Below are 15,366 nucleotides of genomic sequence, written 5' to 3'. Positions count from 1 at the left end.
CATAATTTCCTAATGAAACCATATATTTTGAGCTCTAAATCCTATTTTTTATTAACAAAAACAGATTAAACTAAAAAAATTCATTTTATTTAAAAAATAAAAATAATTAAAAACATATATTTTCAACCCCCAAAATCACAATTTTCCACGACTTTTAGGGCTAAAAAATAAGGAATTTTATATTTTCATGTCCAGAAACCCTGAAAAACCAAAAAATTCAGCCAAGAAACTGAAAACTCGAGCCAAATACAAGTTAAAGTGAGCAATTTTCGAGTCCCGCCCTCGGTAATGCAAGCGCGCTCTATTGGACATCTGTCAGCGTCTCTTCAAATTGGCGGGAGACAGAAGAATTTTAAAATTGTTTTTTTTTATAAAAAGAGGTTTTTAGGCACCTTTCGGTTCCTTTTGAAAGATTTTCGAACTCTGAATTTTTCGAAAATAAATTTCGAAAGCACACACTGGATAAGATGTAAAATTGAGACCGAAAAATGAGTTTTCAGTGGAAAACACCGATAACTCAAGAATTAATTACAGTACCCCTCTCGTAAATCTACATTAAAGGCGCATGGCTCAATTTTGTCAGTGGGTTTCGCCACGATTACAGCTTTAATTTAATTTGTCACTATTTTTGAGTATTTTTGAGTTGGGTGTATTCACACCCAACTCGCTCGTAGTTTTGTGGCCAGGAAGAAAAAGAAGACTTCACTCAATGTTTAGATACTGATGCCACAGTAAACCTACAGTAATCTAGTGGTTGAGAAGTAAGAACTTGTTCATGAAATAAGTGTTTCATATCAACAATAACAGTAAAAATGACAGAAATGGCAAGTAAAGAACAATGGAAATCAGTGACAATCCTTGGTTGCAATGTGAAGTGATAATCCCAAAGTGCCAACTGAAATTGCAGCAGATGCAACACAAAGCCATGCGGAATAACCCAACTAGAAATATATTTGAAATTAACTCAAATCAATATTTAATACTTACTGTAAATTTCTGTAGACCATCATTGAATGTGGTTTCATTGACACCAATTAGAATAACAGCAGTAATTGTATTACCAATTATAAATACTGCAGCCAATGCAAGACTGTGAAACCGTTTTCGCATTCCACATGAATAGCCTGATTGATGAACTCTATGGCTGAAAATGCATTTGTAAAGGAGACATGCTAAACGGAAATACTACTTACAAAATAATTAAAAAATTGAGAGCCATGATAATGAAAAGAGCAAATGAAGTGAACATTAGGATACTTGCTGCTTGGAACCACCCTGGGTTTTCCTGAAATTTCAAAAATTAAGACACTATTTTTAATTAATGAAAAAAAAACCTACAGTGTAATAGGGAACAATTCCTATGGAAGCACTTATCGAATAACCTCTAACGGAGGCTGTATCGACAATCCAAGCCGGTGTAAATACTCCAACTCCATTTAAAATAAAACTGATCGCAATGGTAACACCAAGAATTGAAATCTTTTGATCAGCCATTTCACCTGAAGTGAGTGAGAATACGAGTGGAATATGGGCTTTTATTCATTTGACTTATCAGTTCAACTGAGTATCGCGTTTTTCGAATGTGATGTCACTTCTCGTGTTAATTTTAATCTGAAACCAATAATTTTGCAATATTATTAGTCATTTATGCATTTCTACATATCATGACGTACACAATTGTAATTTTTTATTTTGGAAGATGATTATCAATGGTGAAGGGTATCTTTACTATTAACAAACGCCAGGTTTTGTGTGTTTGTTTGTATTTCGTCAATCCTACCGCCCTCCCTACTGAACCGATTTAGTTTAAAGTTGAACCAAAAGATCAGAAATTGTTCTATTCATGTTGCCCGTCTTTTTCTTTTTTCAAAATTCCCTAATCTCTCTCTGTCTTCTGAGCCTGAAACACTGATAACATGATAGCACTGAATGTTCTAACCTTCGAACAAACACATTTCGAAATAAATGTTCAAAGTAATTGTAGGTAATTTCATTTCACTGTGAATGTGACTAAACACTTTTACAATCTTTTATTGACTGCAGTATTTATAATTGGTCTTACAATTACTGCTGTTATTCTAATTGGTGTCAATGAAACCACATACAATTTACAGTAAGTATTGTAAATTGCTTTCAGTTCAAATATATTTTCAGTTGGGTTACTCCGCATGGTTTTGTGTTGCATCTGCTGCAATTTTCGTTGCCACGTTGGAATTATCATTTCACAGTGCAACCAAGGATTGTCATTGATCTCCAATGTTCTTTATTTGTCATTTCTATTGTTATTTTTGATAAAGAAACGTTAAAAACAAGTGCTTACTTCTCAGCCACTAGATTACTGTCGGTTTCGTGTGGCTACAGTATTCGAATGTCTTACTTAAGAATCGAAAATGTAAACTGTTGAATCTCCTAACTGAACTTTTGATACTAATTCTTATCAGTTGATTCTAGCTGACACACATTTGGATTATTATTAACAGAAATGACGTTAAAGACGACAAACTAAAGACGAGAAACTTGTTTCTGATAAGAAAATGCACAAAAAGTGTTATGACTCATCAGAAGTTCTTAGAATCCTGATAGTTTCTGCTTCCGTATTCAATGCAATTGGAGTCTTCACATCGTCATTTGCACATGCAAACTGCTCAGCATCAAATTTGGTATAAGATCGGATGAACATTCGGAGTGAAAATGAAATCTAAAAGACATCAAATCAGGTCCTAATTTGGGCCAATTCAGGTTTCAAATTGGCTTGAATTTTAATTTGAAAAAAAAGCCTGGTAAACACACAACAGTAAAGATATCCTTTAATATTTGTAATCATCTTCCAAAATTAATAATCTAAATTGCGTACGTCATCATATGTGGAAGTGTATCAAATGACTAATTATTTTATTGTTTTCAGATAACATCGTTTCATGCAAAATTATCGTTGTCACTTAAAATTTACCCGGAGTCAGTAGAATACTTGAACTGATAAGTCAATTTAATAAAAGATCATTTAAAAGACCACTCTCCTTCAATTCAGGTGAAATGGTTGATTCAAAAATTTCACTTCTACCAACTGGCATTGTTATTGTTTTCGGTTTGGTTTTAAATGGTGCCGGTGTATTTACACCGGCTTGGATTGTCGCTTCAGCCTCCTATGGAAATGATACGTATAGGGTTTCCATAGGGATTGTTCCCTATTACACTGTAGGTTTTTTTTTTCATTAATCAAATAAAGTTTGAAGTTTTATTAGAGAGTCAACATATCTTCTTTATGTTTTTTGAAATTTCAGGAAAACCCAGGATGGTTCAATGCAGCAAGTATCCTAATGTTCACTTCATTTGCTCTTTACATTCTCATGGCTCTCAATTTTTCAATGGTTTGGTAAGTGATCCTCCGTTTTGCATGTCTCCTTTACAAATACATTTTCAGCTATAGAGTTCATCAATCAGGCTATTCACGTAGAATTCGAAAATACATTTACAGTCTTGCATTGACTGCAGTATTTATAATTGGTAATACAATTACTGCTGTTATTTTAATTGGTGTCAATGCATCCACATTCAATAACATTATACAAACATATACAGTAAGTATTGAATATTGCTTTCAGTTCATTTCAAATATATTTTCAGTTGAATTATTCCACATGGCTTTGTGTTGCATCTGCTGCAATTTTATGTAGCGCTTTGAAGTTGTTATCTGAAATCGAAATTGGTTGTCGTTGATTTCATTGTTCTTCAATACTTTTTTTGCCATTTCTACTATTTTTTTTTTGATGCAGTTCGGTATCTCCGTCAATTTTACTTGTGTGTCAAAACATGTCCATCATGGTTTTTCTTGTATCCCTGAATAAATATGTTCACCCCTGGAGTAATTGCAGTTGCTCTGATGATCAATTTCAATCCGTTCTTCTCCAACAATTGGTACCATGTCAAAGAAAATTTTCGGTTTTTTTTTTCGTCTTCCGAAAAAAAAACGGCTGATTTAGTAATTTTTGTATACTGTATGAAAACGTTTTTGCTAAGCGCTTTTACAGCTACAGTAAGAATTTGCACAGCTAAAGCGTCAGCAATCCCTTGGGTCATTTGGGTGCGTAGGGATACTCAGTTTCAAGTTGAGATCGAGCGGCGGTTAACTGTTCTTGCCGGGAAAACGGAGCAAAGTCTCTGCTGTTTTAAGTATATAAGCGTTTCGCAACGATGCTCCGTTATAACGCCAAGAACGAAAGTCAACAGCCGTTCGATCTCAACTTGTAACTGAAGGGCAGATAGGGAAAAACTCACTGATCAAATCTTCTCATTAGTATGACAACAAGTTGGAGAGGGTCGTCGGGAGACGAAGAAGAGGGAAGGGGGGACGGTCACCGTCCTCCATGACTGCAAAAGACGTGAATGACGGGTAGTCGGCGGAGAGTAGGTCCAACAATTAGTAGAACAAATCTTGCAGATGTATTGTTAGCCGAATCGATGAGGTTTGGATAAGGTCAGTACGACGCTCCAAAGTTCCGCTCTGGTTAAACAGCAGAGTTGTCCGGAATCCGGATTCCGGAATTCCGGGTTTTTTTGACATTCCGGTTCCGGATTCCGGATTTCAAAAATTTGATTCCGGTTACGGATTCCGAATTCCAGAAAATGTAAAATCTCATTCCGGTTCCGGATTCCGGATTCCAGAAATCGAAAAATGTCATTCCGGATTCCGTATTCCGGAAAATGTAAAATCTCATTCCGGTTCCGGATTCCGGAAACTGAAAAATGGCATTCCGTACAACTCTGACTAAAAAGATAGCGGTAAATAACGCGCTCCACTGAAAGGGTTACAGTAGGTATTAGGTGCAGTGCAAATATAATGCAGATCAAGTGTATCTTTCTTGAATATAATGTGCAAATGCACAGGTTTCGAAAGAATGCAGATTACACGCGACGCGACCGCAGCGCGCCGTCAAACCCCCGCGAAGTCCAAATTCAAATCAATGGCATTCCTGGCTAGCAGAGTTGTCCGGAATCCGGATTCCGGAAACTCCGGATTCCGGAATCCCGGGTTTTTTGACATTCCGGTTCCGGAAAATTAACACTTTCATTCCAGTTCCGGATTCCGGTAAAAAAAAAATTCCGGAATCCTGAAGTTGAAATTTTAAAAAACTTTTGAGTTTTAAAAACAACTGCATTACTTCTTTTTCGGTTTTGAACCTCAAAAGTAGTTTTAAACTTTATATATCATTAAAAACTCTCGGAAAAATGACTTGGCCTTGCAAATTTATCAAATCATTCCGGATTCCGGAATTCCGGGTTTTTTCGTCATTCCGGTTCCGGATTCCGTATTCCGGAAAATCTAAAATCTCATTCCGGTTCCGGATTCCGGAAACTGAAAAATCGCATTCCGAACAACTCTGCTGGCTAGGTGATCAACGACCGTAGTGCGACAGAGCGCATTTGACGCAGCTCTGCAGTGGCTTCTGGGAAACATCGGGTATCCGTCCCCCTTTCTACGAGACCTCCTCTTCATTCACCCCTTCAGCCGTAATGACGGTTGGTGACTCTCCGTTTCCTCTCCTCCGTCTACCCAGCCTCCTTTTTCGACATGTCGCTCGATATATGGAAAACATCGATAGGTAAGTTTCTAAAAGTCAGTAAGCTGATTTTAACTTTTATTTTCAGACTTGCTCTATCCTATGTCTCGAATCGCACTAAAAGCCTGGTGATATCGATTGATCTGAAATGTACTGAAGTTATGATTCAAATAGAAGAAACGATATTCGTACGTATCGATTTTCCGTCATATGATAATTTGATTTGTACTTTTGAAGACTGTCCAGAAAATGGTGAATCAAAAGTTCATCGTTTGAGGGACACTAGGGAAGGTTTTACATTTCACAAACCAGAATATCGATTAGAAGATTCCTTGAGTCATATCTTTGAAATATATCATCAACCGAACATTGTGACAGTTTCTATCAGAAGGCTACTACCAGATATGGAAGGATTCCGAAGATGCATCAAGAGTTTTTCGGGTTTATACATTTCTCGTGACTTGACTGATATTGAGACATGGAACATTCTGAAAACGTTTAAACCAGAGAAGGGACTCTTTCTTGATCATATCCCGTTTGGAAACGACAAGGGAATGTTTCATGAGTTTCTGATTCAAAGTTTGGAAGCAATTGAATTGAGATGGAACAATATACCATTGGATTGCCTTCTGATCACAAACAGTGAATTTATTAAAATCATTACCCCAAAAATTAATGAGAAAGTGTTGAATCGATTCATTAAACATTGGATTAATGGATCCAATCCAAGACTGAAACACCTGGAACTATGGTGTCCAAAGTCTCTCAGCGAAATAAATTTGAGTGTGGTATTGAAGGGGATACGACATCAGGAGATACCAGAAACTTATCGAAGGTCTTTCAAGGGTCTCGATTGTACTATACACGTGGATGGTGGATATGACATTCGCAGGAAAGACGGAACAGTTGCCACCGTTTGGAGCTATGATCAGGAGAACTTTGATTTTTTTGTTTGGATTTAATTTATCATTTTTCTGCATTTTTTTCAATCTTGTTGTTTTAATAAATATACCGCTACCGTGCCCTCGCATTTTCAATACAACACTTCAGCTATACAGTACTCCAATAAACCCTCGAGGACACTATCAAAATTATTCTGACAGATTTTTTCCAAAAAAATAAAGTTCGAAAAATGTGCTAGATTCTTTTACAGTAACATCTTAAATGTCTTTTTTTCAAGAAGCGGGATCCCAATGGGAGCGGCGCGGGATATTGAAAATCAATAGTTTGATTAGAGTTCGCTCAAAAATTCTCACTCCTTCTCCATATTCCTCACTAATTTCTACTAAACTCTACTAAAATAATGGAGCTAGGAAACGCAGCTCTCCCTCTTCTCTCCCTCCCGGATACCGTCATCACCTCAATCATCGGACAAATGGAACCGGCTTCTCAGTGAGTTTTCTGATTCAGTTTGAAAAAAATCGATTTGAAATCAAATAAAAGTTATGAAAAAAAAGGTGTGCTTTGCATGGAATCGAACTTTCGTCTATAGATCGCTAGTCCTCCCCACTAACCACTTAGCCATGGAGACAGATGGAAAGGGAGAGGCCGCATGACAGTCACAATAGTGTCGCTCCCCCTCTCATGAGCGCGGCGCACCTCCTTGAAAATAATATTTGAATGCGAATAGAGATAACATTTCGGTCCAGAATAACACCAAAAACAATGCACAGAAAGGGAAGCTTCGATATCCGGGTACTCGCCCAACTCTCTATACACTAGACTTCACTAGGCCACTCGGATAACTATTAGTTTATTATCACGACACAATCCTTACAACCGCGCTCTAACGAAACCGAAGAAAATTGTGTGCGAAATTGAGAGACGCAGAGAAAAAGAGACATTTTTCGAGGGGATTTCGGTGGAGCGCAGTTGGAAGAACTGTGCTGAGAGCAGTGTGTTTTCTCGAGGCGATCTCGAGAAATTTCTCGATTAATTTCTCGAAAAATTTCTCGAGAATTTCTCGAGAAATTCCTCGAGAAATTTTTCGAGAAATTAATCGAGAAATTTCTCGAGAAATTTCTCGAGAAATCCTCGAGAAATTAACGAGAAATTTCTCGAGGAATTTCTCGAGAAGTTCTCGAGAAATTCTCGAGAAACTTTCGAGAAATTCTCGAGAATTTCTCGAGAAATTGAGTGTTTATAGCATAAAAATATAAATAATTTGTTTGAAGGTTCCAATTAGAGTGTGATTTCAATTTTTCATACTTGTCAAAAATCGGGCCGGGTCCGGGCCGACCGGCCCGCCCCGGATTCAAAAACGGGTACCCATTTTCACCATTTTTTTTGAAATTTTTCGAAAAAATAGAGTAAAAATGCTTAAATTTTCATACATATTCACATTTCGATTCAATTTTAAATGTTTATTCGAAAACTATACTTTTTTCAAAAAATTTCAAAAAATTTCCAAAAATTTCCAAAAAAAATTCAAAAACTCAAAATGTTTTCAAAAAGTTTGTTTAGCAGAATTTCTCGAGAAATTCTCGAGAAACTTTTTCTCGAGAACACACACTGGCTGAGAGCTAACAAAAAATGCTCTAAAAACCATCAAAACGATCAAAAAATTGCAGAGTATGGCTATCGCTGCTGTCGACAAGAGCGAGAAGTGCCGTTCGTTCGGTGGGGATGACGACAAGTTCCCTCAATGTTCTCCTTGAGCGGGCCTTCCAGTTCGAGTTGGTCGCACCAGAAGAATCGAATCAAGAGCCCATCGTCATCGGGCTCCACCACACCGAAGAAGATGAAGTCTCTCGAGTCACGATGGAATTGGCGGATTGGGGCGAAGCAGCCACGGCGACGGTCGCCAATTTCAAAATGTCAATTAGAGACTGGATCCAGCACATGACCTTCATTTTGAATCATGGTGGAATCGACGAATTGAAGTTAACAGGGGAATCAGAGGACTTTGGTGTGGAGAGACTACGCAAATCGGTCAAAGATCTCGCCATCAAAACCATGACTCTCACCGCAACTTGCACCGGAAAACACGCAAAAGAGGTCATCCCAAAGATCGTCACACCACACATCAACGTCGACTCAGCTCTCGTCATGGAAAGTGACACCATGGCGATGATAATGATGAACAATTTCACGTCAATCATCGTTGGAGGTCCTTCGATGCCTGGAATGACGATCAGACGAGATCTAATCGCCGAATCGCAAGTTGGATCTCTTGATGCTCGGTGCGTCAATTTTGATAGCAAGGCCATCAATCGATACTTGAAGCAATGGAGAGCAGGAAACATTCTCAACCTCCATCATCTATCAATCACGATTGGGAATGGAGTTCAGCACGATGCCGACGCCGTGCTTTGGAAGCTTCCACATCAGATGATGCCAATGGAGTCGATCACCAGATTCCCCCATTCGGCATTTGCTGAGGAAATTGTGATTAATGGAGGATGCATCATCAAAAAAAGTGACATAAGAGACAGAGAACAGGCGATCATCATCTTCACGGCCATTGAAGAGGGAACTCGCTTCGAGATGTTCGTCATCTGATGATCCACGTCGCGTCCCGAAGCTTCTTGAATTCTCTTCATTCTTAATACTTTAATAACTCCTTAATATTCTTCTATCTTCCATTCTCGTCCAACGATCTTATTTTCAACTTTCAAAGTCTCATTTACTACCACTAATTGATTAATATCTGAAATTTTTCCCTTTACAATATTGTTTTACAATTGAGCTCACAGGATTTAATGAGTGTAAGTACATGAATTTCTCTCAAATTTCTTTCCTATCCGTACCTAGAAGACACACAAGAATAGACACTGGTTAGCACCCTAGATAAGCAATTAGTGTAATTTATAGATATTATTATCTTCTGTCGTCTTATCCGCATTCTTTGACCACCACTTCTCGAACGTCTTCGTCAGGGAGAACAGTTTGAGCCAAGGGGTGAACGATTCGGGTTCTGAAATTCGAAAGAAAATTTGCATGACCTTTGGACTAGGATTTTCCTCTTCCACCCACCTCTTTTCATCCACAATTTCAGCTCATCCAATCCGATCTCTCGTACCTCTGCCACCTCATTCTCATTTATCTGACACCGATCTCTTCCAACACCTCTCAAAATCAGAGCATAATCCAGTTCGTGCTCTCCCCACGGAGCATTTTCCATCTCCGCCTGATAGATGTATCGTCCGGACATCTGGAATTGTGACGTCGCGATTCCGGTGATTCCCAATTCGTGCTCCAATTTTCGGATCGCCGCTCTCTTCGCTCCGATGACACCGTCCATTTCTTGTCGTGTGTGGAGGGGATGACTGCAGCATGTGTTCGTCCACAGGTTTGGGAACGTTATCTGCAAAAAACTGGCAGAATTTTCTGGAAAATTCGTGCTTCACTAACATTTTTGACTAAAAAATTTAATCGTGCGGCAATATTGCAAAAGTGGGCGTGGCCTAGAAGTGGTCGGAGCTATTGTGCATAAGTGGTCTAGAAACCGCAACGCAGCTTTTTTTGTTGGAAAATTTACTCAAACTTGATTCTTGCGGCAAAATTGCAAAAGTGGGCGTGGCCTAAAAATGGGCGGAGCTATTGATGTTAAATTTTTAGATTAAAAACTGTGCCGCAGCTTATTTTGGCAGAGAATCGCAAAGCAAAACTCAAAAACCGCTTTGTGTGGCAATTTTGCAAAAGTGGGCGTGGCCTAAAAGTAGGCGGAGTCGTTTATGCTAGATTTGTAAATTAGAAACTGCGCGGCAGCTTTTTTAAAGCAAAAAAATGACTCCAAACTCGAATCGTGCGGCAATTTTGCAAAAGTGGGCGCGGCCTAAAGAAAGGCGGAGCCTGGCAAATTCACTATCGCACATAGAGTGCATGAGTGGGTTAGAAACTGCGCCGCAGCTATTTTTACACAAAAAAAAAACATGGAAAAACTAGATTTCTGCGGCAATTTTGCAAAAGTGGGCGTGGCCTGGAAGTGGGCGGAGCCTATACCTTTTCAGCACTTCGTTTCTGCATCAATAACTTGTTGTCGGCGGTGAACGAGAAGACGGAGAAGGCGCGATGAAGTATTACTGAAAAATTGAAAATTGTTTCTATGTCTGGCGCGCCGTTGACGCGTTTTCCCGAAAAAGATGTCTGTATGGGTGTCCGTGGTGTCCGGATGTCCAAAAATTCGATTTTCAGCGAAAAAAATACATTGTGACCGGTTTTCCGTAAATTTCCGGTCGGAATTTGTCAATTTTCCCATCAGAACACCCAAAAAACCGCCGAAAACCTAAAAAAAACACTCACACTGCTCTGAGCAATGAGCCGCCCGTTTGCTTATCGCCCCAATGATTCGATCATTCTCGTCGACACTTATACATTTTTCTCGCATATATTCGACTTGTTGCGCGTCGTAGTTGGCGAGTTCGACGCGGCGCGGTGCCAATTGGGAGAGCGCTCGTAATGAGGGTTTCATCGGGAGTGGAAAGAGGATTTTCTGCAAAAAAAAACCTTTTAAAACGTTGTTTTAAGCTAAAAACTGATGGAAAACCGAAAATTTCAGCTGAAAACGATTGAAAAATCGCAAAAAATTCAATTTCCTGCTTGTCCGAGTGGACTACACAGAGCAGTCTACTGGGGCGCGTTTGCACTATTTTCCAAAAATCTATTTTTTTTCTTAAAAAAAGCAATTTTTCTGCTGAAAAATGGGTTTTCAGATATAAAAATCGTCAAAATAACGATAAAATCAAACAAAAAAGTAATAAAAAACGATAAATCTTATATTTTTCACAAAAAAAACAGAAAAACCGTATAAAATTGATATCACGAAAACGAAAACAACAAAAAATTGCAAAAAAAAACATGATTATAAATTATGGATTGGCTTTTCGATGTTCAGCGACACACGAAGTCGTACAGAAGTTGAAATGGGAGTATTGGAATGGAGTGGGTGGGAGGAGCGTTCCGCACTGAAAAAATATTAAAAATCTCTTTTAAAAATTTTACAAAAAAATCGCTGTTTTTCAGTGAAAATATGCGATTTCTAATGAAAAAATCATCAAAAATCGCTGTTTTTCAGTCAAAACATGCATTTTTAACGGAAAAATTACTTAAAATCAGAATTTAAAAAACAAAAATCGACGATTTTCAGCCGAAATTTGGATTTTCTAATGGAAAAATCATCAAAAATCGGAATTTTTTAAAGAAAAATCGCCGTTTTTCCGTCAAAATATGCATTTTTTAAATAAAAACTTATCAAAAATCGGTATTTCTCAAACAAAAATCGCTGTTTTTCAGCGAAAATATGCATTTTCTAATGGAAAAATTACTAAAAATCTGAATTTCAAAAACAAAAATCGACGATTTTCAGCCAAAATATGCATTTTTAATGGAAAAATCAGCTTTTCTACACTAAAACTGCAATTTTTCGACTCGAAATCCATAAAAATCCCAATAGATACCTGATGACACCTCATGACTGGCGGAAGTCCAGCAAGCCGTCTGTCGACTGCCATCGCCCGTTTCTCTCTTTCACTTATTTTCACATATTTCTCTCGTTCCGCCGCTTCTTCTGCCTCTTTTCGGGCCTCTTCCTTTTTCGTTTTCTCTTTTTCCTGGAAAAAATGGGTATATTTGATAAGGAGAGGGGGATCACCATGGAGATCATCACTTATTTATTGGTATTTTTCAGTATTTTGATGATTTAGGAGGGCAGAACTGCTCCGAGTCTGGCGCGCCTTTGACGCGTTTCGAAATTATGAAAAAGGTTAATTCGAGTCGAAGGTCGTTGTCAGATTACTAGTATTTTCAGTTGTCTGGCGCGCCTCTAACGCTTTTTTCTGGATTTTCATTTCCGTTTGTGTCTGTGATTGGATGTCTGAAATGTCCGCTTGGATATCTGGCGCACCTTTGACGCTTTCTCAGACTGTTGTAAAGTTACACTTTCTGCCTATTTCTACGGAGTCTGGCGTGCCTTGGACGCGCTTTTTTGTTGTTGGATCTTCTGCATGCCTGTCTGTATATCCGGGTGTCTACTATCTTGCTAACACAAGAACTGGCGCGCCTTTGACGCATTTTCGCCAATGATCTTAACTTGAAATGTCTTCAGTCTGGCGCACCTTTGACGCGTTTCAGAATTTTCAAAAAATTTCGTGTCTGGTGCGCCTTTGACGCGTTTCTTCTAGGCTTTCTGGATTTCAATGTCTGTCTGTGTGTTAGTAAGTCTCCATATCCGCATGCATTTCAAAATGTCGAGTCTGGCGCGCCTTTGACGCGTTTCGGAATTTTGGAAAAGGTGAATCAGAATCCTAGTATTTTCAGAAGTCTGGCGCGCGTTTGGCGCTTATTTCTGGATTTTTCTATTTGTAATTCCGTATGTCTGAATGTGACGCTTGAATACCTGGCGCGCCTTTGACGCTTTCTCAGACTTTTCTAATCGACACTTTTTGCCTATTTCTGTGGAGTCTGGCGTGCCGTGGACGCCCTCTAATCATCGAAACGACGAGATTGACTCCAGAATCATCAGAAAATGTTCGTTTTTTCTATGACTGGCGCACCTTTGACGCGTCTTCTCACCTTCTGTCTCATTTTCTTCTCCTTCTTCCTCTCCGCCTGCTCTTTCTCCTGTTCTTCCGTCAATTCCACTTTCTTCTTCGGCTCCGGAATATGAGTTCGTCCCCAGTTGCCGGCGGACTCATTCTCGACACGATAATCGATAAAAATCGATTTGATCTCAGAGTTTGGACAAGAGGAGTACGGTGGGAGACCAGCGCCGTCTTTGGCTCCAGAATCGCATCGGATGTCGTCGAGGAGGTACTGGAAATGGGAAAAATCATCAAAAATCGGAATTTTTAGACAAAAATCGCTGTTTTTTAGTCGAAATATGCATTTTTCGCTGAAAAAATACTTCAACTTCTCGAGAAATTCCTCGAGAAATTTCTCGTTAATTTCTCGAGGATTTCTCGAGAAATTTCTCGAGAAATTTCTCGATTAATTTCTCGAAAAATTTCTCGAGGAATTTCTCGAGAAATTCTCGAGAAATTTTTCGAGAAATTAATCGAGAAATTTCTCGAGAAATTCCTCGAGAAATTTTTCGAGAAATTAATCGAGAAATTTCTCGAGAAATTTCTCGAGAAATCCTCGAGAAATTAACGAGAAATTTCTCGAGGAATTTCTCGAGAAGTTCTCGAGAAATTCTCGAGAAACTTTCGAGAAATTCTCGAGAATTTCTCGAGAAATTGAGTGTTTATAGCATAAAAATATAAATAATTTGTTTGAAGGTTCCAATTAGAGTGTGATTTCAATTTTTCATACTTGTCAAAAATCGGGCCGGGTCCGGGCCGACCGGCCCGCCCCGGATTCAAAAACGGGTACCCATTTTCACCATTTTTTTTGAAATTTTTCGAAAAAATAGAGTAAAAATGCTTAAATTTTCATACATATTCACATTTCGATTCAATTTTAAATGTTTATTCGAAAACTATACTTTTTTCAAAAAATTTCAAAAAATTTCCAAAAATTTCCAAAAAAAATTCAAAAACTCAAAATGTTTTCAAAAGTTTGTTTAGCAGAATTTCTCGAGAAATTCTCGAGAAACTTTTTCTCGAGAACACACACTGGCTGAGAGCTAACAAAAAATGCTCTAAAAACCATCAAAACGATCAAAAAATTGCAGAGTATGGCTATCGCTGCTGTCGACAAGAGCGAGAAGTGCCGTTCGTTCGGTGGGGATGACGACAAGTTCCCTCAATGTTCTCCTTGAGCGGGCCTTCCAGTTCGAGTTGGTCGCACCAGAAGAATCGAATCAAGAGCCCATCGTCATCGGGCTCCACCACACCGAAGAAGATGAAGTCTCACGAGTCACGATGGGATCGGCGGATTGGGGCGAAGCAGCCACGGCGACGGTCGCCAATTTCAAAATGTCAATTAGAGACTGGATCCAGCACATGACCTTCATTTTGAATCATGGTGGAATCGACGAATTGAAGTTAACAGGGGAATCAGAGGACTTTGGTGTGGAGAGACTACGCAAATCGGTCAAAGATCTCGCCATCAAAACCATGACTCTCACCGCAACTTGCACCGGAAAACACGCAAAAGAGGTCATCCCAAAGATCGTCACACCACACATCAACGTCGACTCAGCTCTCGTCATGGAAAGTGACACCATGGCGATGATAATGATGAACAATTTCACGTCAATCATCGTTGGAGGTCCTTCGATGCCTGGAATGACGATCAGACGAGATCTAATCGCCGAATCGCAAGTTGGATCTCTTGATGCTCGGTGCGTCAATTTTGATAGCAAGGCCATCAATCGATACTTGAAGCAATGGAGAGCAGGAAACATTCTCAACCTCCATCATCTATCAATCACGATTGGGAATGGAGTTCAGCACGATGCCGACGCCGTGCTTTGGAAGCTTCCACATCAGATGATGCCAATGGAGTCGATCACCAGATTCCCCCATTCGGCATTTGCTGAGGAAATTGTGATTAATGGAGGATGCATCATCAAAAAAAGTGACATAAGAGACAGAGAACAGGCGATCATCATCTTCACGGCCATTGAAGAGGGAACTCGCTTCGAGATGTTCGTCATCTGATGATCCACGTCGCGTCCCGAAGCTTCTTGAATTCTCTTCATTCTTAATACTTTAATAACTCCTTAATATTCTTCTATCTTCCATTCTCGTCCAACGATCTTATTTTCAACTTTCAAAGTCTCATTTACTACCACTAATTGATTAATATCTGAAATTTTTCCCTTTACAATATTGTTTTACAATTGAGCTCACAGGATTTAATGAGTGTAAGTACATGAATTTCTCTCAAATTTCTTTCCTATCCGTACCTAGAAGACACACAAGAA

At 39.0% G+C, this 15,366-nt stretch overlaps 7 protein-coding genes across 7 annotated transcripts; 4 read left to right on the top strand and 3 right to left on the bottom strand.

Annotated features, from left to right (window-relative positions):
• Window positions 1-845: 845 nt before the first annotated feature.
• Window positions 846-1,494, bottom strand: GCK72_008290 (uncharacterized protein; the record flags this gene model as incomplete). Its single annotated transcript, XM_003104874.2, has 4 exons — window positions 846-941; window positions 988-1,144; window positions 1,194-1,285; window positions 1,339-1,494. 4 exons carry the CDS (start codon window positions 1,492-1,494, stop codon window positions 846-848), a joined length of 501 nt encoding a protein of 166 aa, XP_003104922.2.
• Window positions 1,495-3,033: 1,539 nt separating this feature from the next.
• On the top strand, window positions 3,034-3,717 carry GCK72_008289 (uncharacterized protein; the record flags this gene model as incomplete). The annotated part of the gene is made up of 4 exons (XM_003104950.1): window positions 3,034-3,195; window positions 3,282-3,373; window positions 3,422-3,578; window positions 3,625-3,717. 4 exons carry the CDS (start codon window positions 3,034-3,036, stop codon window positions 3,715-3,717), a joined length of 504 nt encoding a protein of 167 aa, XP_003104998.1.
• Window positions 3,718-5,511: 1,794 nt separating this feature from the next.
• GCK72_008288 (uncharacterized protein) lies at window positions 5,512-6,520 on the top strand (the record flags this gene model as incomplete). The annotated part of the gene is made up of 2 exons (XM_003104884.2): window positions 5,512-5,600; window positions 5,647-6,520. The coding sequence occupies 2 exons, from the start codon at window positions 5,512-5,514 to the stop codon at window positions 6,518-6,520; spliced, it is 963 nt and encodes a 320-aa protein (XP_003104932.2).
• Window positions 6,521-6,861: 341 nt separating this feature from the next.
• Window positions 6,862-9,059, top strand: GCK72_008287 (uncharacterized protein; the record flags this gene model as incomplete). Its single annotated transcript, XM_003104947.2, has 2 exons — window positions 6,862-6,950; window positions 8,129-9,059. The coding sequence occupies 2 exons, from the start codon at window positions 6,862-6,864 to the stop codon at window positions 9,057-9,059; spliced, it is 1,020 nt and encodes a 339-aa protein (XP_003104995.2).
• Window positions 9,060-9,355: 296 nt separating this feature from the next.
• Window positions 9,356-10,971, bottom strand: GCK72_008286 (uncharacterized protein; the record flags this gene model as incomplete). The annotated part of the gene is made up of 4 exons (XM_053726749.1): window positions 9,356-9,474; window positions 9,534-9,864; window positions 10,503-10,582; window positions 10,803-10,971. The coding sequence occupies 4 exons, from the start codon at window positions 10,969-10,971 to the stop codon at window positions 9,356-9,358; spliced, it is 699 nt and encodes a 232-aa protein (XP_053586326.1).
• A 397-nt stretch (window positions 10,972-11,368) lies between these two features.
• GCK72_008285 (uncharacterized protein) lies at window positions 11,369-14,442 on the bottom strand (the record flags this gene model as incomplete). The annotated part of the gene is made up of 4 exons (XM_053726748.1): window positions 11,369-11,464; window positions 11,957-12,109; window positions 13,071-13,310; window positions 14,332-14,442. 4 exons carry the CDS (start codon window positions 14,440-14,442, stop codon window positions 11,369-11,371), a joined length of 600 nt encoding a protein of 199 aa, XP_053586325.1.
• GCK72_008284 (uncharacterized protein) lies at window positions 14,225-15,100 on the top strand (the record flags this gene model as incomplete). Its single annotated transcript, XM_053726747.1, has 1 exon — window positions 14,225-15,100. One exon carries the CDS (start codon window positions 14,225-14,227, stop codon window positions 15,098-15,100), a length of 876 nt encoding a protein of 291 aa, XP_053586324.1.
• Window positions 15,101-15,366: the final 266 nt, after the last annotated feature.

The sequence above is a fragment of the Caenorhabditis remanei genome, chromosome III (assembly GCF_010183535.1).
Source record: "Caenorhabditis remanei strain PX506 chromosome III, whole genome shotgun sequence".
Lineage (NCBI taxonomy): Eukaryota > Metazoa > Nematoda > Chromadorea > Rhabditida > Rhabditidae > Caenorhabditis > Caenorhabditis remanei.
The sequence above is the reverse complement of the archived record's forward strand: the minus strand, read 5'-3'. Positions and strand labels throughout refer to the sequence as shown.